General features: G+C 43.3%; 1 protein-coding gene across 2 annotated transcripts; it reads left to right on the top strand.

Annotated features, from left to right (window-relative positions):
* Positions 1-2,576: 2,576 nt before the first annotated feature.
* Positions 2,577-23,475, top strand: LOC139378976 (arf-GAP with coiled-coil, ANK repeat and PH domain-containing protein 1-like). Of its 2 annotated transcripts, none has more exons than XR_011628353.1 (23): positions 2,577-3,206; positions 5,670-5,727; positions 7,824-7,943; positions 8,134-8,187; positions 8,377-8,435; positions 8,613-8,796; positions 9,303-9,347; positions 9,525-9,620; positions 12,551-12,625; positions 13,152-13,264; positions 13,593-13,644; positions 13,789-13,889; positions 14,025-14,136; positions 14,258-14,466; positions 14,555-14,624; positions 15,816-15,910; positions 19,140-19,336; positions 19,932-19,982; positions 20,063-20,241; positions 20,345-20,454; positions 20,530-20,640; positions 20,719-22,571; positions 22,704-23,475. XR_011628353.1 is itself a non-coding variant. In XM_071121633.1 (23 exons), the coding sequence occupies exons 1-23, from the start codon at positions 3,154-3,156 to the stop codon at positions 22,799-22,801; spliced, it is 2,304 nt and encodes a 767-aa protein (XP_070977734.1). In that variant the 5' UTR covers positions 2,577-3,153; the 3' UTR covers positions 22,802-23,475. The 2 variants fall into 2 exon arrangements, 1 of the variants encoding a protein (XP_070977734.1); XM_071121633.1 differs by having other exon boundaries at positions 20,719-20,780.
* Positions 23,476-25,408: the final 1,933 nt, after the last annotated feature.

A 25,408-nucleotide genomic window follows, 5' to 3' on the forward strand; every position in this document is an offset into this window, starting at 1 on the left:
TAGGTGACTTACTATACAGGTGCCAAAGGGTTTACGCACGCGTCATTACGCACATGTAGTAATTAAACAGATTCAAGATAGATAGCCTACGCAAAGTAAATCCCTCCTTTACACTTGAGATTGGTTTCAGATTTTACACTCAGAGCATATCAGCCAGTGCATGTAATGTAATGATGTCTTTTGGTTACAAACGAGAGCCATGTGCAGGCAGGTCAGGTGGTATGGGCCTGGGTGAGTCCCTGCAGCAATTGTTACACACCTGTCATTTGATCATACAAGCTTTTCTGATGGCGGTGTAGGATGTAAACATTGTAGGCATGCATGCATACTATCTAGCAGCTTTTCAGTGTGTGTGTGTGTGTAGTCTATGTGTGTGTCTATATTCATGTACCTGTGTGTTGCGCCATGCAGAGAGACATAAATTATGGACCTAGATCATCAGCCACTGTAATGATAGGTCTGTGTAGGCCACTCAACCACAGACTAGCTACTGTGGCATGCAGACCTCTCTCTGGTTACACATACGTATGTTGTGTTGAGGTAGAGCTAATCTCGTGTTGCTCAAGGATATGTGGACTTTTTAATATTCTGTTTTGAAATAGCTCTGTTTGTGTTAATTGGATGGTTTCTTGCCTCAGCAAGACAAAGTACAAGTATCTTCATTAATTGCAAGAGGTTGCCAAACAAGAATACACACCCTAACCACCCAAATTGTACCTCTTTCTAAACATTGGTATGGGATTAAGGGAGTATATGGCCCTTACCAAGCATAATTATCTCACATAAAAACCTATTGACCAAACTACATTCACTCTCACTAGACGAATAAATCACAAATTGTCTGGTTATTGGGAATACACATAAAAGACTGAACCATTGGGAAGAAATATTTTGTAATGTTACCTGTTTGTTTGTTTTTAATTCTTAAAACTGCATTGTTGGTTAAGGGCTTGTAAGTAATCATATAACTGTAAGGTCTACCTACACCTGTTATATTTGGCTCGTGACAAAATAACATTTGATTTGATTTGCTTTCAACATACAGCATTTTCAACTTACATATTTGACATTGTGCATGTTCATTTATACAGTCATTATTATTCAACTTGTCCTCACCTGGGATTTGAACAACCTCTTGATTAAAGAGTAACATTAAAAATATATATATATGCCCCAACAACATGAGACAACTATGTTTTTTTTCTTCTGAAATAAGTAAATCAAATCTATGATGAGAGAATAGTTAGATAAATTGATAAATGACACAGACATGGTGGTGTAGTGCGGAATGCTGTGAACCAAGAGTTTGTGAGTTCAAATCCCATGTGAAGACATGTTGATTCCATATGTGTTATTTCATAGTTGTCATGTCTTGACTATTATTTTACAATGTAGAAAATAGTACAAATTAAGAAAAACCCTTGAATGAGTAGGTGTGTCCAAACCTTTGACTGTTACTGTATGTCAATTGAAAAAGTGTGTGTTAAAAGCACTGTGTGAGTGTGTCCCTAACCAAAACCTCCAGGGGACCATGACAGAACGTCCTGTTTTAAACGTCAATTGGACACAGGAATGTTCTTGCAATGTTTCCATGAATCGTGTCTAGAACATTCTTATCTGAGAACATGGCAACCATGTTCTGTGTATGTTTGGTGTGACGTTGATGGAATAATCTCCTAACCCCCAGAAAACTGAACACTGGAATATTCCTACTCCTATGAAAACATTAGGTAATGACTTAATGAGACTTTTAAGGGAATGTTCTCCACAATGGGAAACGTTTGTTTTTAGCTGGGTTTTATGTAATGGAGCACTGGTGGGAGCTAAAAGTAGACCTACATTTGCTCCAAATATATTCCTATAGCTCTTCAGCCTCCACATAAATTGTGATCTAGTTGTGATATCAACATAAAAGCCATATGGACATATGTGGTATTTTCTGAGTTGTATATGCAAATTTAGCATACGCAGCCGATAGTGGGCGCTACATCTTCTATGATTGATGTGCATTCTCAGTTGTGTCCCGGCTCATACATAAAGCAAACTAGAATAATATGTGTACTGTTTTAATAACACACAATATTCCAACACCATTTTCTGACAATTTAGGATGTTGCACACCGTGATCCGCCAAGGTTGTGCAACAGGCTAAATTGTCCGAAAATTGTGCTTTATTAAACAGTAGGCCTAAACATATTCTTGTTTTTTTTCCCGCCGGCACGAATGTTTTAAGCAGCTTTTTTAAGCAGTAAAATTATATATTTGCAGCCTGAATAGAGGATACTTAATTTAGCCGGTAGACGGGTGACACGAGTGTATTACCACCCACTATCGGCTGCCTAGGCTAACTATGAATACGACTAAAAATGTATGCAACCACATGGTTATAATCAGTGCCTCTTAGAATGAATGTAAGCCTAATATTCGACTTATTTTAACTCCAAAATAGCAATTTCTAGCCTATTTAATCATATTCCCTTCTTTTGAACAACTTTCCTACCACCACAACACTGCAAGAACTGTCTTTTTTGCTGTTAGGTTAGTGCAATGGCACTTGCATACCCGGAAATAGTGTGAGGGGGAGGACAAAGGCATCAAGCGAGAGAGATCGAGATATTTTTTTCGTTAGTGTGCCAGTCTAGTCATCCCAGGGTCCTCGAGGGAAATGCTGTATGTTAACAATTATTTTATTGAAGTTGGATTTTTTACGGTGAAAGAATCTAAACTGTCGAGAAACAGTTTTTTTCTTCATTTTCCTGACTCAAGCGCGCACGAGAGCAAGAGCGAAGTGGAACAGCTGACCTATAATAAATTCATCGATTGCAGTTATTTGGTTACTAAGTTATTCTAATCAATACGTAATAACCTGTTGTTCCAAGAAGAGAGAGGCGCGATTCACTGATACCTAATGTCATGATTTAATGTCGAGAAGAATAGAATTCAAGACAACACAAGTTATTTATTGAAAAACCTAAAAACAATGCAATATACGTTCAATATGTAAATATTATATTTGGAGTATTGCTTGTTGGGGGACAACGTCGCCAAAAGGAGCTAATCTATTTTCTCAAGCACTCTCTCCCATGTCACATTCAACATCAATAGAAATAGTTGCGGTTGTGTTATTGTTGTAATTTGTGTCAAAACCGAAGGATGACTGTCAAACTGGATTTTGAAGAGTGTCTCAAAGACTCCCCCCGATTCAGGTATGTCTTGATTAACTCTTGAATAATCTTTTTAATGACTTGGGGCAACAGTTTACATAAACTACAGGCATTATTCATGCAGTCACATTATTAGCATTGTAAAGTGAGAGCTAATTTGTAAATGCTGCATAAATGTATGTAGCCTACTTACTGCCGGCAAATTACAGATGTATTCAAGGGTAAGTAGCCTATGTAGGCCTACTGTATGTTTTGGCAGTCAATTATTTAGATAGTTTCAAAACGGTTACATGTACACACAGGGCATCCTCCCTAACAGTGAGGAAATAGAGTAGTGCTACAAATGTTTTGGCTCAAAGTTACCTGTGCAATGTCAATAGATGCCTGAGCATTGGCAGTGTGTCACACCATTCTAGTTGCATCAGCACAACCAGAGGATGCACTTGTCAAATTACAAAGTGTCAGTCCTGCAGATGGTTTGGGGCCATGCCTCTTGCTTGGGGACAGATTTGTCACTGCGATGAATGAAATGAGTCTGGGCATTGACATGAGGGGCGAGACACTACCTTTTCTCATTAATGGGGCTGGCTTTGTGTCTCGGAATAAAATAGTGAATTTATACAACTTTGTTGATTGTTGTAAGCAGAGCTCTAAATGAACCTTTTCTTTGGTAGCACTGGTGGTCTCCACTTTAAAATGTTAGTTTAAACAAATACGATACAAATGTAGCAACGGCTGCACCGGACATACAACACAAACATAACAAATGTGTTTGCGCCCAATGGCACAAATATAATTTTGCCATTCGGTGCCCTGGTGCTATCAAATCAACATTCCAGGTCATATGCGACCAAGATGGTTGTAAGTCAATGTGCGAATGCCACACACCAACCTTGGAGTTCGGCTTGGCTTAATAATCTCTTTGAGAGTCAATATATATATATTTTAAATTTAAACTTTAAAAGGAACAAAATTTGAAGCCAAAAGGGAAGTGGATTTTGTGTTGGGTTTGAAAGTAGCTAATAAAATAGTTTTGTTGCATTGGGTGTGTTTTGCCTCCCTTTTTTGTCTGGGAGATCAGGAGAAACTGTCTCTCTCTTTCTCCCTTTCTCTGTCTCTTTGTCTTTGCTGTTTTATCATTTCTTAATTCTTGTTTGATTAACCTTGTAAGTGGTGAAAGAGCTCCTAACTCTCTCTCTTCCTCTCTCTTGGCTCATGGTCTATCTGGGAGGCACACAGTGTCGGAAAGTTTGACTTGCTGTGGCAGTCAGTGGTGCAAGTTGACCAAGAACAGCGAGAGGGAGAAGGTTTTAGATGTAGTTTGAACTGAATGTGCCAGAGGTAGGCCTTCAGACACACACACACACACACACACACACACAGCTAGTGTGAAAGGGAGTAGAGGGTGATGTTAGGAGAAAACAGGCTTTGAAAGAGAAGAAAAGAGACCGAGAGACATATCAGTGAAAGAAGGATCTAAGCGAGAGGGACTTCTCAGGAAAGAGGCATTGAAAGAGGAAAAGCGAGAGGCTACTACAGTACACATACAGACATAGAGGCCGAGTACTTGGGGTAGCACGTCAAACCACTGCCTCCTGTTGCTAGGTAATCATGGGGGTGGGCTGGGGTTGTGAAGTGGAACAGGAGGCGAGAGATACTGAGGTGATAAATAGGAGGCAGGAAGTGTGTTTTTTTGGGGGGTGGATCATTGCAGAAACTTAGTCTCGCTCTCTCTCTCTCAGGCACACTTACTCATGCACGCTCACACACACAGATATGCATTCCTTTTTATCACCATACAAACACAGGCGCGAACACACAGAGTAATGATTACAATGTGTGTGTGTAATGACACCGGCTTTGTTCCAACCTCATCAATTATATTTTCCACCAAACCTTTGGCAGTCCTGTTTGTATTGGTACCCCTGTCACGCTGGGCTAGGCGATTTGAATATGAATGATACTGAGCTGACCGACCCAAGACCTGCAGCCACTGTCTCTACTTCACCACCGGCAGACAAACAGGCACTGTCTGTTCTGTTTCTCTCTCTCTCTCTCTGTCGTAACTCTGTTTCTCAGCATCTCCTTCTCTCTCTTTTTGTCTTTTTTCTCTCTCAGTATCACTCTGTCTTTAGTGGAAGGCAGCGGAAACCACACTGTAAGGCTGTTGATGTGAAAGACAGACAGAGGAGAGGAGATACTGACTCATAGACAAACAGTCACAACAGCCACAATCTCCTTCCACTGGCCTTCTTACAGGCTTTAACCATGTGTACTAGATCCCATGTGAAGCATCAAGTGTACTGCTTGAACTATCATGACGTCTGATATTACAGCCCAAAAGATGTCTTGGAGCCACATACATTTTTACTGTAGATATACTAACATTGTGCCACAAGTTCAACAATCAGACCAGTATGGTATTGCTCAAGCAGGGTGTGGATGCATGGGAAAATACCTTCTGCCTAAGTGATGTGGCGATGTATATGTCTATGTTTCATCCAGGGCCGCCATTGAAGTGGTGGAAGGAGATGTCTGTGAATTGGAAACGCGATTAGAGAAGGTGAGCGACAGTGAAACACACACACACTCATACATACTTCTTTTTCTATCCTCATGGGGACCTAAAATTGATTTCCATTCAAAAAAAAATTTCCTTAAGCCAATTTTTTTTTTTTAACCCTTTATTTAACTAGGAAAGTCAGTTAAGAACATATTCTTATTTTCAATGACGGCCTAGGAACAGGGGGTTAACTGCTTTGTTCAGGGGCAGAAGGACAGATATTTACCTTGTCAGCTCTGTGATTCGGTCTTGCAACCTTTTGGTTACTAGTCCAACACTCTAACCACTAGGCTACTTGCTGCCCCAATACCTAACCCCTGATCTTAAAAAAGCCTTTGTCCTCATGGGGATGGTGGAAATGTCCCCACAAGGGAGAAATTATCTTGTTTTACTATCCTTGTGGGGACTTTTGGGGATTTCAGGTCCCCCACAAGCATAGAAGAACAAGACACACACACCTCCCCACTTTTTTGCTGCTATGCTCCGAGTATCAAAGCTCTCGATATGAGCATAACACCACTTCTACAGTATAAACATGCCCAGCCGTCCACACAGTAGAGTGTAGATAGTAGTTGGACTGGGTCCGTTTTTGTGAACATCCCTTTTCTCTGAATATTGACTATGAACTGAGAGAGACATGGTGTTTTACCTGCGTTGTAGGGAATGAACTTTACTGCTGCTTCCCCAATCTATTGTCACCAGACGAAAATGGAACTTGATCACACTCTCCTTTCAATCAATTGATATTCCTAATTCCCTAAAGGGTTTGGTGCGCATAACATTTTCAGGTGCATACTTTGGTCATTCAAGTTCAGAGTCTTGAGAGTCAAATCAAATCAAACTTTATTAGTCACATGCGCTGAATACAGCAAGTGTAGACTTTACCGTGAAATGCTTACTTACAAGCCCTTAACCAACAGTGTAGACTTTACCGTGAAATGCTTACTGACAAGCCCTTAACCAACAGTGTAGACTATACCGTGAAATGCTTACTTACAAGCCCTTAACCAACAGTGTAGACTTTACCGTGAAATGCTTACTTACAAGCCCTTAACCAACAGTGTAGACTATACCGTGAAATGCTTACTTACAAGCCCTTAACCAACAGTGTAGACTTTACCGTGAAATGCTTACTGACAAGCCCTTAACCAACAGTGTAGACTTTACCGTGAAATGCTTACTTACAAGCCCTTAACCAACAGTGTAGACTTTACCGTGAAATGCTTACTGACAAGCCCTTAACCAACAGTGTAGACTTTACCGTGAAATGCTTACTGACAAGCCCTTAACCAACAGTGTAGACTTTACCGTGAAATGCTTACTGACAAGCCCTTAACCAACAGTGTAGACTTTACCGTGAAATGCTTACTTACAAGCCCTTAACCAACAGTGCAGTACAAGAAGAAGAAAATATTGACCAAGTAGGCTAAAATAAAAAGTAATAAGACAATAACGAGGCTATATACAGGGGGCACCGGCACCGAGTCAGTGTGCAGGGGTACAGGCTAGTTGAGGTAATCTGTACATGTAGCTGGGGGTGAAGTGACCATGCATAGGTAACAAACAACCACCGAGTAGCAGCAGTGTACAAAAGGGAGGGGGGGTTGGGGGGTTCAATGTAAATTGTCCGGTGGCGATTTTATGAATTGTTCAGCAGTCTTATGGCTTGGGGGTAGAATTTGTTGAGGAGCCTTAGACTTGGCGCTCCGGTACTGCTTGCCGTGCGGTAGCAGAAAAAACAGTCTCTGACAATTTTATGGGCTTACCTCTGACACCGCCTATTATATAGGTCCTGGGTGGCAGGAAGCTTGGCCCCAGTGATGTACTGGGCCGTTCACACTACCCTCTGTAGCGCCTTACGCTCAGATGCCGAGCAGTTGCCATACCAGGCGGTGATGCAACCGGTCAGGATACTCTCGATGGTGCAGCTGTAGAACCTTTTGAGGATCTGGGGACCCATGCCAAATATTTTCAGTCTCGACCTATTATGTGTCGGAACAGTGATCATATTGGTTGGTAGTGCTATGTCATCTCATTTAGCATTGTATAGTATCCATGTTGTGTTGTACCTTGACACCTGTTGTTGTGTTGTGTAGCTGGTGAAGCAGTGCCACTCCATGCTAGAGGCTGGCAGGGCCTACTGTCAGACCAGCAAGAGCTTTGTCACAGGGCTCAAAGAGCTGGGCCACCACTGTTCTGGGGACAACATGATGGGGGTGAGTCTATAGAGATTCTGGGTAATACACTCTAAGCACTGATTTGGAATCATTGTAGAAGGAACCTAACTGTACAGGTCATATTACTCATAGTAAATTATTATGAAGGGAAGTGAAAGTTCCGTTCTATTGTTTTCAGTCATAGAAAAAAAAGTTAAACTGACTAATTCAATGTTCTTTTCTCATCCAGGAGTGTTTGGAGAAATTCTCCAAGAAGCTGGCAGTGATTCTGGAAGCTCAGGGGGTGAGTTGGACTCCTCTATTGTACATCGCTAGCTTTCAACGTTAGTTACTGTAGCAACCACTATTACATGTCAGGTGTCTGAGTAGCTCTCTCTTTCTCTTTCTTTGTCTCTCTCTTTCTCTGCCTCTCTCTCTCTTTCTTTCTCTTGTCTCTTTCTCTCTCTCTCTCCTTTGACTCTTTTTCTCATAGGAAGTGATTGAAAGCACACAGAAGTCGGTGAAGTTGAAGTTGCTTAGTTTTGTGAAAGAGTGAGTGAGTCTGGCACTCCTTTCTCATTCAGTCCTCTTTGCCCAAACTACTACCATACACTGCTTTCACAACTAATTCAGTCCCACCCACCTCTGGTCTGAAAGGGCCACTCCCTAGCATTCAGATATGCCTTATCCCTCCCTCCCTCCCTCCCGCTCCCCCTTCCCTTCTCCCAGGGACGTGCGTCGGTTCAAGGATGTGCGTAAGGAGTTTGAGCGGGGTAGTGAAAGTCTGGAGGCAGCATTGGGGAGGAACGCTCAGGCCCCCCGGGGAAAACAGCACGAGGTAGAAGAGGTCAGCCATGCCCTCCTCAACGCCCGCAAGACCTTCCGCTCCGGAGCCCTCGACTACGTACTGCAGGTGAGGGCATCCAAGGTGGATGGATTGAGGGAGATGGAGGGGTGAGTGTTTGCCTGTGCATACACACTGGCATGGCTGTAGAAACATGCTTTAATTGACTCCCCCAAATGCATTTTCAGCATGTTAGTTTGACTTTGAATTGATTTTGAGTGGTTTGCTTTAAATTGAATTACAGGCCAGTATTGAAACGATCAGTTCTAGACTGGAGTCTTTCTCATTCAACAGCCGGCTGGCTTTGTGAGAACATGGACACTACTCAAAGGCCTCAAACAGAATGCTAGCTCTTTTACACATAACAGATGTCAGGACCAGGCCATATTTCTAACAAAATAATTCATAAAATATGCTATGTTTAGGGACATGTGTTTTGCTGTGGTGAATGATAACTGCATTGCCTGAGGGTTTCCCTGTAGCAGGCTGGTCACTATTAATACCCAGAGGTTCGTACTAGCTGCAGTCATAACCGCACCCATGTTCTGTTCCCTCCTGTTCACAAACTCTCCTAGATCAATGTCATCGAGGCCAAGAAGAAGACCGACATCCTGATGGCGGTGAGTTTCGTCATGTTATCGTTGGGAGTGTTGTAAAATGTTGCATGGTTAAGCTCACATGTGGGTGTCTAATCATTTGTTTACTTGAGCAGTTGTTGAGTTATTTTTAAGCTTGCATGTATTGTTTAGCATGTAGTTGGTTGCATGACAACGCTTTGCTCTGTGTTCTTCTGTCAGATGGTGTCTATGATGGATGCCCAGTCCCAGTTCTTCCAGCAAGGTCACCAGTCCCTCTCGGAGCTGGACGACTACCGCCGCACCCTGAGTGAAGAGGTAACAAGAACATGTGAAGGAATGAAAGGGAGGCCGGGAGATAAGTGTGTTGGATGAACCAAATTCATAGACGGAGGAAGAGATCTGTTCAAGTACGTTGTTCAGATTTTGAAATTAGGGAACACAGCGAGGGAGAGAGAGTGGGGTAAAAATAGTTTATGAGAGTGAGTGGAAGAGAAGAGGGGGATGAATGGATCTCCTCTTAGATGGCCGGTGGAAAAGGTTTATTCTAATAGTCGATTCCATTGATTAATTAGCACACGAGTCCTAGCAATGAGCACCAGAGGGATGAGGAAGTCACAAGGTGACATCCCTCTCATCGTGACAGGAAACCGTGTGGGCACCGTCAACAGGAAACATTTCACATGACTGAGAAAGTTTGTGCTTGCATGCGTTCGTGTGTGTGTGTGAGAGCACGTGCATGCGTGTTTTCATCTAGTCAAACGGTAACGTTAGTGCCACACTGGAATAGCACTTCAGCATAACTGGAAGAGCTGCCATACATGGAGCTCTAGGCCTGAAGTCAACAGTAGACTAAAACTAACAGGAAGGTTAGTCAGAGAGAAGCTTGAAACCGGAAAGCAAGTCACCTTTCACTGGAGCATTAAGGCCACAAAGACTGTTTTAACTCTTCCTGCTGTTACAGGAAATGGCAAAAGAGTGAGAGGCAGAATGAGAGAGAGAAAGAACAAGAGGGCAAGAAAATGTAAAAAAATACCTGCAGAAGGTGCTTAAAGACTGCTGGATTGACTGATATAAATATATTTTTATTTTATTATTATTATTATTTTTACAAAGATGACCAGTTTACAGAGGAGTATAAAGTGCAGTGATGTGTCCTATAAGGAGCATTGATGGCAAGTCTGATGGCTGAATGGTAAAGAACATCTATTTGCTCGAGAGCACCCTTACCTGCCGATCTATAAATTACGTCTCCGTAATCTAGCATGGGTAGGATGGTCATCTGAATCAGGGTTAGTTTGGCAGCTGGGGTGTAACACACAATTCGGGGAGGGGCCAGCTGAGTACAAGACTGTATCATCTGCATATAAATGGATGAGATAGCTTCCTACTGCCTGAGCTATGTTGTTGATGTAAATTAAGAGCGTGGGGCCTAGGATTGAGCCTTGGGGTACTCCCTTGGTGATGGGCAGTGGCTGAGACAGCAGATGTTCTGACTTAATGCACTGCACTCTTTGAGAGAGGTAGTTAGCAAACCAGGCCAAAGACCCCTCAGAGACACCAATGCTCCTTAACCGGCCCACAAGAATGGAATGGTCTACCGGATCAAAAGCTTTGGCCAAGTCAATAAAAATAGCAGAACAACATTGCTTTGAATCAAGGGAAATGGTGACATAATCCATAACCTGAGCAGAAACCAGATTGCATACCAGAGAGAATACTATAGACATTAAGAAAGCCAGTCAGTTGATTATTGACAAGTTTTTCCAACACTTTTGATAAACAGGGCAAAATAGAAATTGGCCTATAACAGTTAGGATCAGCTTGATCTCCCCCTTTAAATAAAAGACACACCATGGCTGCCTTCCAAGCAATGGGAACCTCCCCAGAGAGGAGAGACAGGCTGAAAAGGTTAGAGATATGCTTAGCGATTATAGGGGCTACAATCTAAATCATATGACCCAGATGTTTTTTGGGGGTCAAGTGTAAGGAGCTCCTTTAGCACCTCAGACTCAGTGACTGCCTGCAAGGAGAAACTTTGTAGTGGGCCAGGAGAAAATCATCAGGGCTATTTGCATTAAAAGGGGTGGGAGATGAGGAAAAGTTGGACGGGCAACGAGGCATGGCCTAGTCAAATAGGAATCTCGACTTAATGAAGTGGTGATTAAAGAGCTCAGCCATGTGCTCCTTGTCAGTAACAACCACATCATCAACATGAAGGGAAAGCTGTGAGGAGGAGGGTTTATTCTCCAGGTCTTTAACAGTTTTCCAGAACTTCTTGGGGTTAGACCCACAGAGAGAGAACTGCTCCTTAAAAGTAACTAACTTAGGCCTTCCGGATAGCCTGAATGCACTTATTTCTCATTTGCCTGAACGAGAGTATGCGTTTGCCGAGCCTTTCACCAAATGGAATTCTTGAGGTGGAGTAACTCTGCCAGATCATGGTCGAACCCGGGGCTGAACCTGTTTTTAATTCTCATTATCTTTATGGGGGCATGTTTGTTAATAATACCACTGAAAATATTAAAAAAGAATGTCCAAGTGTCTTCGACAGAGGGGATCAAGCTGGTTCTTTACCAATTTACAGAGGCCAGGTCATGAAGGAAGCCTTGCTCATTGAAGTTTTTTAGCAAGCGTCTATGACAAATCAGGACAGATCGTTTCACTGTGCAGCCATTACGAACACAGGCTGTAAAACAGTGATCACTAAGGTCATTACAGAAAACACCAGTCTGATACCTGTCAGGATTATTTGTGAGGATAACATCAAGGAGAGTAGCCTTTTGTCGATGTTTGGAGTCATACCTTGTGGGATTGGTAATATTCTGAGAAAGATTTAGGGAGTCCTGAAACCTTAGTGAGAGAGGGAGAAAGTAAAGCTACTATAGGAAGCTGCTTGAGGTTTTTCCTCAATCCTCCATGCAGAAACAGGGATTTGGGACAGGTTCAGCACTTCCTCCTTCCTGTTTCACCAAGAGGACGAAGTCTGTAGTGATGGACTCCCTGACATCTAGCTAAAAGCTGTCCAAGCCAGAAGTCCTTAATCTCCTAAAAAACATACACTGTTCCAGTATACTGTGTACATTATTCTCTATATTTTGTTCCCTGGCCGAACTGGCCTATCATGCTACACTGCCGTGTGTGATATAGGATAATGTGCATCATTTGAAACATATTGTATTCTGTGTTTTTTTTTAAATCAAATATTTTGTGCCCGACTCTCTCTCTTTTTTTAATCTCATACACAGCACACTCAACTAGTGTTGAATTCCGCCAGGGAGAAGAGAGACATGGAACAGAGACACGAGGCCATTAAGAAAAAGGTGAACACTGCTGGATCCAAACTAAACACAGGCCACCAAGTTGGCTGCCGTGTTATTACACTAGAAGCAAATGTGTTTTGTAACTAAACCAAGACAGACTACAACCTGTCGTTTCCAATGGGAAAAAATGAGGGCAGAACAAGCAAGGAGGTGGGCAGAGCCAAAAACGAGCTAGCGCGATCCAATTGGTGCGTTCTAGCATGCATCTGCATATTTCCCTTCGGGAATGCCACCTCTGTGAAATGAGGTGTGGGCAATTCCTCTTTGCAATCCATCTAACAATGTAATTTTGTTCTTGCAAAGGGTAAGTCTACAAAATGGAGTTCACTTTGTTCAGAACATATCCTATCTGTGCTAGAAGTCTCCAACCGGTAAAGATACAGCTAGTCACACCTGATGACGTCATCATTTCCTTTTCGACATAGCTCGGTATTCTACTGGCATCCCTGCATGACAATGATATTTACTAACATCCCTTCCCTTCCCTACAGTAATGTTTATGGTTGTGTTTATGTTGTGTTGGCAGGATGTGTCCTATGATAACTCCTTAATGGATTTCTGTGCTGATGCCGCCAACGGTATCGCCATGGAGGGCTACCTGTATAAGAGAGCTAGCAATGCCTTCAAGACTTGGAGCAGGTATGTTACCCCACCACACATTCTCTCTACTGCATGTTGTTCTCTCTCTCTTTCTCTGCCTTTCTCTCTCTCTCTGATATTTAAAGGCTATAGCCTAGGAAGCAGAGGAAGCTGCTGAGGGGGGGACGGCTTATAGAAAGGGCTGGAATGTCAACCACATAGAACCACGTTTGATACCATTCTATTGACTCTATTCAAGGCATTAATATGAGCCGGCCTCCCCTCAGCAGCCTCCACTGCTAGGAAGGTGATGGGTAGAATCATGATATATCTAATGATTGCATTATTTATTCTCATCTCCTTTTGATCTCCTGTCTCACGACGGTAGGCGCTGGTTCTCCATTCAGAAAAATCAACTGGTCTATCAGAAGAAATTCAAGGTGCATTTTTGAAAGCCACTGCTTTACTTTTCAATGCATTTTTTATAGCAATCCATGCATAGACGACGTTAATGACGTTCACACACACCCACCCACACACACACACACACACACCCAGCCTGACCGTGTCCTTCTTTCTCTCAGGATCAGCCCACAGTAGTGATTGAGGATCTGCGTCTTTGTACAGTGAAGGTCTGCGTTGACAACGAGAGACGATTCTGCTTCGAGGTGGTCTCTCCATCCAAGTGAGTCTACAGCTGTGTGTGTGGGTGGGGGGTATATACAGGGAAAGTAGGGATGTGTGTGTTGATGTTGCTTTAGATATTTGTTTAGGGTATTTGTTTAGTGTTAACATAGTGATTTTGTGTGTGTGTGTGTAGGAGCTGTCTGTTACAGGCAGACTCCGAGCGCCAGCAGCAGGGCTGGATCAGTGCTGTCCAGAACAGCATTGCTTCAGCCTTCCAGGAACGCAGAGAAGACCCACACTGTCCCGTGAGAAAACATACAAACGTTATTCATTCTGAACAAATGTGTTTCAGAAGCAGGTTTGTAGGTCATTGTCTACACAAAGTTTGTTTGTGTGTGTACATCTCTCGCTCTTTCTCTCACATAGAGGGAGCATTGCAGCTCTGTGTCGGGAGGCAGCCCAGGAGGAGGATGGCTGTGTGGGGAGCAGGAGAAGACGGGGGGCCGCGAGGCTCTGGAGGAGGTCCAGGCCATCCCGGGGAACATGCAGTGCTGCGACTGTGGAGAGCCCGGTCCAGACTGGGCCTCTATCAACCTAGGGATCACCCTCTGCATCGTCTGCTCGGGGATACACAGGTACACACACACACACACACACACACACTCAAGCAAACACACACACACACGCAAACTAAAATGTAACTACCTTCTATCCTTCTGACAGGAGTCTAGGTGTCCATTTCTCCAAAGTACGCTCCCTCACCCTGGACTCCTGGGAACCAGAGCTGGTCCGGGTAAGAATACATCCGCTACGCTACCTTTGGATGCATCTCAATAATGTAGCATTACTAGACTAATGTCAAGGGGGGTTACTGTACAGTCGTGGCCAAACGTTTTGAGAATGACACAAATATTAATTTCCACAAAGTGTCTTTAGATATTTTTGTCAGATGTTACTATGGAATACTGAAGTATAATTACAAGCATTTCACAAGTGTCAAAGGCTTTTATTGACAATTGCATGAAGTTGATGCAAAAAGTCAATATTTGCAGTGTTGACCCTTCTTTTTCAAGACCTCTGCAAACCGCCCAGGAATGCTGTCAATTAACTTCTGGGCCACTTCCTGACTGATGGCAGCTCATTCTTGCATAATCAATGCTTGGAGTTTGTCAGAATTTGTGTGGTTTTATTTTTTCCGGATGTAGCAAACAATCGGACAGGGGATTCATCAGAGAAAATGACTTTACCCCAGTCCTAAACAGTCCAATCCCTGTACCTTTTCCAGAATATTAGTCTGTCCCTGATGTTTTTCCTGGAGAGAAGTGACTTCTTTGCTGCCCTTCTTGACACCAGGCCATCCTCCCAAACGTTTTTTGCCTTACTGTGCATGCAGATGCACTCACACCTGCCTGCTGCCATTTCTGAGCAAGCTCTGTACTGGTGGTTCCCCGATCCCGCAGCTGAATCAACTTTAGGAGACGGTCCTGGCGCTTGCTGTACTTTCTTGGGCACCCTGAAGCCTTCTTCACAACAATTGAACCGCCCTCCTTTTGAAGCTTCCAGTCTGTTATTTGAACTCAATCAGCATGACAGATTGATCTCCAGCCTTGTCCTCGTCAACACTCACACCTGTGTTAACGAGAGAATCACTGACATGATGTCAGCTGGTCCTTTTGTGGCAGGGCTGAAATGCAGTGGAAATGTTTTTAGGGGATTCAGTACATTTGCATGGCAAAGAGGGACTTTGCAATTCATCTGATCACTCTTCAGAACATTCTGGAGTATATGCAAATTGCCATCATACAAACTGAGGCAGCAGACTTTGTGAAAATGTATATTTGTGTCATTCTCAAAACTTTTGGCCACGACTGTACATGCGTTTTAGAATGTATTGAAACTCTATGTAGAAATATATATACTTTCTTTATTCAATAAAAACACAACTGACGTGTGTGTTTATCCTCCCTGCCTTGCTGTCCTGTAGTTGATGTGTGAGTTGGGAAACACAGCCATCAACAGGATCTACGAGGGGCGAATTGATGAGATCACCATCAAGAAACCCCACCCGTCCAGTCCAAGGTATCTCACTCCCCACTCTCATTTTCATGAGTCATCACTTTTTATTAATCTCACATAGACAGTCAAGATGTAATAGCGTTGCCGTGTGATTTCATTGCAGGTTTATGAAGGATAATGGAACAGAACGTACAGATAGAAATATATTGTGTAGACCAGACACGATTCTGTATTGTCTATATACTGTGGAGTAGTTCTATTCTTTACATTTCTATCTGCAACTTTCAAAACATTATAAAAAGTTCTGTTGAATCCCCAGGTATAAGAATACCCCTTTCATCTCCTTCTGGTGTCATTAACATGAAACTGCTGGGAGTTGTTTTACAAGTTTTCCTAATTACACTTCAAATGCATACTGCTAAAATGTAAACTATACTTTTTCTTTGCTCAATATGCCAACATTCTATCTTTAAGTACACTACATGACCAAAAGTATGTAGACACCTGCTACTCGAACATCTCATTCCAAAATCCAAAATCATGGGTATTAATATGTAGTTGGTTCCCCCTTTGCTGCTTGCTTCCATTCAGCTGTTAGTGAGGTCGGGCTCTGACTTATGTATTATACAGTGCAGGAAAGTATTCAGACACCTTGACTTTTTCCACATTTTGTTATGTTATAGCCTTATTTTAAAATGGATAACATACATTTTTTCCTCATCAATACATACAATACCCCAAAATGAATGAAGGTTTTTAGATTTTTTTTTGCAAATATATTAAAAATAAAAAACAGACCCTATTTACGCTTTGCTATGAAACTCGAAATTGCATCCTATTTCATTGATGATCCTTGAGATGATTCGACAACTTGATAAATTAAATTGATTGGATATGATTTGGAAAGGCACACTATTATTTTATTATTATTATATATATTTTTACAGTTAAGAACAAATTCTTATTTAAATTCTTATTTACAATGACCTATCCCGGCCACACCCTAACCCGAACAACACTGGGTCAATTGTGCGCCGCCCTATAGGACTCCCAATCACGGCCGGTTGATACAGCCTGGAATCGAACCAGGGTCTGTAGTGACCCCTCTACCACTGAGATGCAGTGCCTTAGACCATTGCGCCACTCGGGAGCTTCCACAGTTGACAGTGCCTGTCAGCGCAAAAACCAAGCCATGAGGTTGAAGGAATTGTCCAGAAAGCTCAGAGACAGTATTGTCTCGAAACACCGATCTGGGGAAGGGCACCAAAAACATTCTACAGCATTGAAGGTCCCCAAGAACACAGTGGTCTCCATCACTCTTAAATTGAAGAAGTTTGGAACCACCAACTCTTCCTAGAGCTGGCTGCCTGGCCTAACTGAGCAATCAGGGGAGAAGGGTCTTTGTCAGGGAGGTGACCAGGAACCCAATGGTCACTCTGACAGTGTCCCTCTGTGGAGCTGGGAGAACCTTCCAGAAGGACGACACCTCTCGGCAGCAGTCCACATATCAGGCCTTTATGGTAGAGTGGCCAGACGGAAGCCACTCTTCAGTAAAAGGCACATGCAGCCCACTTGGAGTTTGCCAAAAGGCACCTAAAGGACTCCCAGACCATGAGAAACAAGATTCTCTGGTCTGATGAAACCAAGATTAAACTCTTTGGCTTGAATGCCAAGTGTCCCATCTGGGGGAAACCTGGCACCATCCCTACGGTGAAGCATGGTGGTGGCAGCATCATGCTGTGGGGATGTTTTTCAGCGGCACGGACTTTGAGACTAGTCAGGATTGAGGCAAAGATGAACGGAGCAAAGCACAGAGAGATCCTTGATGAAAACCTGCTCCAAAGTGATCAGGTCCTCAGACTGGGGCGAAGGTTCACCTTCCAACAGGACAAGGACCATATGCACACAGCCTTTTAGATTAACTAACTTCAAAGTAATGACTTGGGACGTCGGGTTTGATACGAAAGCTTATTTTAGTAATAATAATTGTTCACGTTACATTTAACAACTTTGTTTTGGTACAGAGCAATGCAGGTAAGATGCTGTCGGAAAGTCAGCCACAATCCCTGCACCTGCACATAATTGGCGCCTTATCTCTCTCATTCCTCTCGCAAGGCATTCTGGAACTTGCAGTCAAAAAGCGTAATTCAATTCAAACCAATACAATTACATATGTAAATAACTGTAAAGAAATATGTTTAGATACAGCTCAATGAGTTAACTTAAACATGAACTCTGTAACACATTAAAGCTACAACACAGCCAAGCCAATGCAGGAGTGGCTTCAGGACACGTTACTAACATCTCTGGAGAGACTTGAAATTAGCTGTGCAGCGACGCTCCCCATCCAACCTGACAGAGCTTGAGAGGATCTGCAGAGAAGAATGGGAAAAACTCACCAAATATAGGTGTGCCAAGCTTGAAGCGTCATACCCAACAATACTCGAGGCTGTAATCGGTGCCTAAGGTGCTTCAACAAAGTACTGAGTAAAGGGTCTGAATACTTATGTAAATGTGATATTTCAGTATATATTTGTTAGTCATCTGTTAAATCTATTTTAGAATAAGGCAGTAACAAAATCTGGAAAAGTTAAGGGGTCTGAACACTTTCCAAAGGCACTGTATCTGACTTCCTCTTTTCCTCTCTTCTGCTGCACCCCAGACAGGAAGTGACACAGGTACATGACGACGGCTGTGGTTTGTGCCGTAACATGACAATGACTGTGGTTTGTGTCATAACTAAACTGTCCCCCAGAAATGTGCTGTGCAACTGCATGGCTTTGTGTATGTGTTCTGGATGTAAAGTAGAATGCAGTCAACCATGTTGTAATACAGTAGGGAGGGGAGGGCTGGCTTGTCAAATTGAATTGAACTGATTTTCTGTGTTATAATATGATGGTTTGTTAATGTGCATTACTGTATATGAAATTAATTTGATTTGATATATTGTTTTACTCAAATTGCATTAATGATCTGACACTCTCTTGCCTTCCTTTTTTTTAATATCTATCCATCTGTCTCGTTCTCCATCTCTCTCTATCCCCCTTCTCTCTCTTTCTCCATCTCTCTCGTTCTCCATCTCTCTATCCCCCTTCTTTCTCTTTCTCCATCTCTCTCGTTCTCCATCTCTCTCTATCCCCCTTCTCTCTCATTCTCCATCTCTCTCGTTCTCCATCTCTCTATCCCCCTTCTCTCTCTTTCTCCATCTCTCTAACCCCCTTCTCTCTCTTTCTCCATCTCTCTATCCCCCTCTCTTTCTCCATCTTTCTCTCTCTCTCTATTGCTCCCTCAGGGGTGATAAGGAGTCGTGGATTCGTTCTAAGTACGTGGAGAAGAAGTTCATCCAGAAGCTCCCGGAGACAGGACGTAAAGCTCCCCTGCGGCGCTCCAGCGCCCGGAGGAACAGGGCTAACACCCAGGAGAGGCCAGCTGGGTCACGACCCCCACTCAAACCCAAACCCACCCGGGCCACCCTGCCACGACTCGCAGGTACTGGACAGGACATACACGCTCATCTGATTCGCACTATAGGGCCAAGCCGAGCAGACCTGTACCAGGCTGGCCTTGTTAAGCATTACATTACAACTGATCAGGTATTCAAATCAATAGCGTTTCTGCTTCCTATAAAAGAGATGTTGTTGTTCTTTTCGCTGTCTGCTGATGGACTGGTAGGTGTTGAAGTGATATAAGTCCTGATCCAGTACAAATGTGTGTCCAGGTCAGGAATGTAAGCGATGCAGGTGCTGTGGGTTATTTGTGTCTGTCCAAGGGGTAGATAAGAGGATAGATACCAACGACAGAAATTCCACAACTTATCAAGCTAGGAAGGAATTTATGTCAAATATTCACACAATGTTGAGCCTCGCTGCACCTAAACTCATACACACACACACACACACACACACACACACACACACACACACACACACACATCATCCATAAACCTGGTGACACAGTAAAAAGCGGTAAGCTTGGTACATTGTTGTAGTGTGTGTATTGTTATAGTCAGCAGGATAAACCTGTCATCTTGTGGCCTGTTGCTATACTGAAGGAATATCATGTGACGCTCTCTCTCTCCCCTCAGGGCTCAATCAGAGTGACCTTGTCCAAGAGAACAACACGGCCATTCACAAAGGTGACACACACACACACAGAGACGGCCCACCCCACACACACACACACACACGCACTAAACCCCCTGTCATCCCTCCACAGATGATGAAGATGACGAAGAGGAGGACCTGTCTGGTCTTCATCCCGGGGCGTTGTTGTATCGGTCTGCAGCGCTACAGCATTTCCCTGTCATGGCCGACGCCCTGGCCCACGGAGCTGACGTCAACTGGGTCAACACAGCCGAGGAGTCCAGCACCCCACTCCTACAGGCCGTCACCGCAGTGAGGAGAGCGAGAGAGAGTGTTTATAAGAGAGCAAGCAGGTTTGTGTGAATGTATCGGTTTGTGCGTATATGCTCACCTGCCCTCTGACCCGTCTCTCCAGAACTCCTTGGCAGCGTGTGAGTTCCTGCTACAGAACGGTGCCAATGTCAACACAGCAGACAGCAACAGGAGAGGACCTCTACACCACGCCACTATACTGGGACACACTGGGTAGGATGGACACACACATGCGCACACATACGCACGCACACACACACACGCACTAACCTGGTCCCCATCTCCCAGGCTTGTGTGTCTGTTCCTGAAGCGAGGGGCGGACTACAACGCCAGAGACAACAACCAGAAAGACCCCATTACTATCGCCGTGGAGACAGCCAACGCTGACATTGTCACCCTGTGAGTATAAACTTCAGTTGATTTGTTGACACTAGAAGGGTTGATTGATTTTCTCACGACTCTGCTTTCTCCTGACAGGCTGCGAATTGCCAAGATGAACAAGGAGATGCGGGAGATGGATGGAGCCTTTGGCCAATCAGGTCACTCGGGGGGACAGGGTGTGGGCGGGACAGGGAGTGGGATGGGCCAAACCAGGAAGGGACTTCAGGCCTTGAAGAACCAACTGAGTGGATGGGCACTAGGGGGGCAGAATGAGTAGAGAGAGGTGAACTGGCATCGTAATTGAGGAGAGAACAGATAGGGAGGAGGGGTACCTCCGAGGTGCGTAGGCTACTCGTCTAACAGTTCCCAGTAAGTTGTGAGGTAACATTAAAATAGATTCAATTTTTTTTAAACATTAAAGTCAAGCATGATGTTCAAGTTATGTTTTGATTGCTTTCTGGAATCATTGCTGGACCCTTCCTAGAGTGCTGTCAGAAGAAATCTGGACAAATAAGAGGTTAGGGGGAACGTTCTTGTAACTTATATGGGGAACGTTCCTGGAACTGAGAGTTGTTAACTGGATTACTGGGTAGGGACCATTTGCTGTATCTCCAAAGAGGGAGTAGAGTGAATGCAGTTTGAGTAGAGGGATAACTCGAATACAGGGTAAATGTATGGACAAGAGGCTTCTATACTGCAGTATTTCTGTATGTTGGAAGAGGCAACCATTTTGGGAATATAATACTAAAGGGAAAAACTGGGAAAAGGAGAGAACATTCCATAGAAGAGGAAGGAGGGACGTTTAAAGGGAGTGTTTATGTATGCACACCACGAGAGAGTCCACGTTGCACTTTGATGTAGAATGAATGAATGCCGTTAGTCATCCTGCACTTTACAGCCCATATAAGCTCAATGTAGATCAGTGTATGATAGCACTGGGCATTGGCCATGTTTAACATGTATTTATACACCTATATATAAGTGTAGAGTTCTATATGGACTTATGTGTGAATGTATTGTATGATACCACAGGATGCTGCTTGAAAAAGAATGAATCTGATTGTTAGTGTTGTCTCATCGTGTACATTTTATGCACCTTGCATAAGTCCAACAACCAATGGTATTTTCACTTGAGGGTTTTTCCATTATACAACTGTATGTTCCCCCAGGCTTGCTTTAACCTTTTCAAACGGGCTCTGTGGTCACACCTAAGTGGTTACTATTGTGTTTGACCGGTTTCAAATGCACACTGCCACCGTTTAAGCGTGGTTTTTGTTTGAGAATTAGAACTTGGTGCTGAGAACATGAAGATGTATAGAAAGTAATGAGCCACTCTGTCCATTGTAGTTCAGTGTTTTCCCAAACAGTGGCTCAGGGCCCACTGGTGGGTTATTGTTGTGGCCAGTCTTAGGCTGCTGGTCAAGCCTGGGTCGTGGCTGTTATAATCATGTTTGTGTCTATCTGGACAATGAACAATGCACCATGATTCTACATTTGGGAACCACTGGTCTGAGCCCATCAGCTAGCCAGTAGGCCTAGCTGATGCAACCAATTTGGGCTGGAACAGTGGACTCTCAATGGGTAGAGCTGTAACATTTTTTGCGGTGTTGTATGCGAAAGAGGGTGGACCATCCATTCCTCCATAGCCAAACTGTCTGCCAAGTCTGTTCCAAGTTATTTACTCCAGTACTGTCACAATAACTCCCTATTTAAAATCCCGGTTTGAAGTATCCTAACTCAAATCATTTGTCTGGCTCTGGAGGACTGAGGTTGTGAGGCTCATGTAATGTCTATACTCGGAAATGCTTCATTTGTCTTGTCAGTCTCTGATGTGCAGTGCTTTCTCGTTGTTGTTTTGTGAGCCTTTGTGTTCGTCCAATGAGGCGACTGCCTGCTCTGCGCTGCTTGCACAGTGTGTCCCTTGATGCCACCTCCTTACAGCGCTACAGGTAAACAGTGTGTGTGCGCGTGCGTCCGCGTGTATGCATGCGTGTTTTTATAGGAGTAGCCTAATGTCGGCAAATTGTAAATGTCTAAATCCTCTTTTCCTGAATTTTCATTTTATGTCTTGTTTTTCTAAGGTGATGAAACGTACCAGGACATCTTCAGGGACTTCTCTCACATGGCTTCTAACAACCCGGAGAAACTCAAACGCCGCAGCACAGACTTTAAAACTTGACCTTACTCAACAGCTGTTTCTTTTGTATGCTGTTGTTATGCTGTTTTCCTTTCTTTTTTGTTGTTGTCACACACACACACGCCGACACAGACAAACACACATTTGCTGGCCACCTGCTCTGCGTTAGGTCATTGCTCAGCTGGTGATTACTTTAGTAGCGGCTCCGGTCCAACAGTAATGCCTTTGTGTTTGGCTGCCAGAGGAGAACACTCAGGCTTAGTGGCTACATGAGACACTTGTTGAAGGAGATAGAAGATGTACAGCCTAATAATGACGGCTGATACAGTAATAACCTCCCATTGAATGACTTATTTCCTCATTTCATTTGGCTAACCATAGTCTAGCGGAGCCATCCGACACAATTCTGGTCTCGTTGACTCGACTGTAAGGCTCGGTTTCCCACAACTACCGTTGAACAAAAAAATGCAACTTTAATAGCTGTGTTGCTTTCTGTCGATCCTCCTCAATGTACTGTTGTGACAGAAAGAAAAGGAGGGATATGTTTGAAGCAAAGGGTAAAACTGTTGTATGTGCTCTTGTACTTGTCTTCATATTTTTGGATGTGATGTTGTTTCTTTGTATATCATGTTTTTTTTTGGGGGGGGGGGGGGTCTATTGACTGCGTGAGGTACAAGAGATGTGTTTCTTGTGGAAAATTAAAATACCCGAGTTAATTTCCGTTTCTGTGTAAAGTCATTCAGTGGACCTAGATATGCTGGGTGTGTTTAAGCGGTAAGTCGAGCGAAGTCGACTGTAGACGAAAATAGCGAGTGAAGTGGGGGGGTGGGGTGTATCTGTGACAGCCAAAAGCAAGGCTCTTTTCAACATGGCAATGTCAACAAAGTTGCTATATAAAAGGTTTTCTTTATAAATGTCTAAAAAAAACTTTTCTATACCCCCATATCACACACTCACAAACTGAAAACGTATGTACAATTAATTGGTTAATAGAGAAAGGTCTCAAATATTCCTTTCATTTGTGTCCCCTGCAGCTTGACAATTGAGGCAGTTGGTTCCTGTTTAAGTCACGTCTTCGGCCATGTTTGCATGGGTATAAGTACAAATGTGATTAATTTGTTTATTTTTTCAAGCCTAAGTGGACAACTACTTTTTGTGTTAACTATGTTTTGTGTACCAGTCCTAAAATGTCTTTGACTGGATATAATTGCCTGTACATTGTGTTGCGGTAAACAGGGTTTATTTTACCCAGGACCACCTATAGTTTCCAAATCCACAGAGTTTACAACCAGAGGAGCATTGCTGCTTATTCTACGGCCAATCGGCTTAAATGTAGTACGTTTTTCAAAAGGGACATACATATTGCACCTTACATAATTGCCTGTACATTGTGTTGCAGTAAAAGGGGAGTCGATTCTGCAATATTCATTTTAGACAGATGGATTATATTTACACAAATACATGTGCCACAATGGAACACTGGAAGTTTACAGTAAAACTGAATTGTAGTTGAGTTTCCATAAGTTATAAGAACATTTAATTGAATTTGGTACAATTTTCACAAGTATGTGGTACATTTTCACAACTAAGCACAGAAATGTAAACAGCTTATCAAAATGGCTTCCGTTTCAAAACTAAGCACATTTGTTATTGACTAAATACAACAAACAAATTCAAAAAGGTACTTGTTCACTGCACCAAATAATTCACACCCTACATATGCTGTATAAGGATAATGACACTGTAAGACTGACATATCTCAAAATGCTCACAAACTGCCATTGGATACAAATGATAAAAAATAAAAAATGGTTTCCCCCAAAAAATGTGTATGTCAAGTTATAGTCACATACTGTATGAAAAATATTTTCTTTCTAAACTCAGCAAAAAAAGAAACATTCTCTCACTGTCAACTGTGTTTATTTTCAGCAAACTTAACATGTGTAAATATTTGTGAGAACATAAGATTCAACAACTGAGACATAAACTGAACAAGTTTCACAGACATGTGACTAACAGATATGTAATAATTTGTCCCTGAACAAAAGGGGGGTCAAAATCAAAAGAAACAGTCAGTATCTGGTGTGGCCACCAGCTGCATTAAGTACTGCAGTGCATCTCCTTCTCATGGACTGCACCAGATTTGCCAGTTCTTGCTGTGAGATGTTACCCCACTCTTCCACCAAGGCACCTGCAAGTTCCCAGACATTTCTGGGGGGAATGGCCCTGGCCCTCACCCTCCTATCCAACAGGTCCCAGACGTGCTCAATGGAATTGAGATTCGGCCTCTTCGCTGGCCATGGCAGAACACTGACATTCCTGTCTTGCAGGAAATCATGCACAGAATGAGCTGTATTGCTGGTGCCATTGTCATGCTGGAGGGTCATGTTAGGATGAACCTGCAGAAAGGGTACCACATGAGGGAGGAGGATGTCTACCCTGTAACGCACAGCGTTGAGATTGCCTGCAACGACAACAAGCTCAGTCCGATGATGCTGTGACACACCGCCCCAGACAATGACGGACCCTCCACCTCCAAATCGATCCCACTCCAGAGTACAAACCTCGGTGTAGCGCTCATTCTTTCGGCGATAAACGCGAATCCGACCATCCCCCTGGTGAGACAAAACTGCGACTCGTCAGTGAAGA

The sequence above is a fragment of the Oncorhynchus clarkii genome, chromosome 21, assembly GCF_045791955.1.
Source record: "Oncorhynchus clarkii lewisi isolate Uvic-CL-2024 chromosome 21, UVic_Ocla_1.0, whole genome shotgun sequence".
Classification (NCBI taxonomy): domain Eukaryota; kingdom Metazoa; phylum Chordata; class Actinopteri; order Salmoniformes; family Salmonidae; genus Oncorhynchus; species Oncorhynchus clarkii.

Coding starts and splice junctions, on each gene's coding strand:
- LOC139378976 (XM_071121633.1), top strand. CDS start 3,154: ATGACTGTCAAACTGGATTTTGAAGAGTGTCTCAAAGACTCCCCCCGA. Junction 5,728..7,823: donor TGGAAACGCGATTAGAGAAG/GTGAGCGACAGT, acceptor TGTGTTGTGTAG/CTGGTGAAGCAGTGCCACTC. Junction 8,188..8,376: donor TGATTCTGGAAGCTCAGGGG/GTGAGTTGGACT, acceptor TTTTTCTCATAG/GAAGTGATTGAAAGCACACA.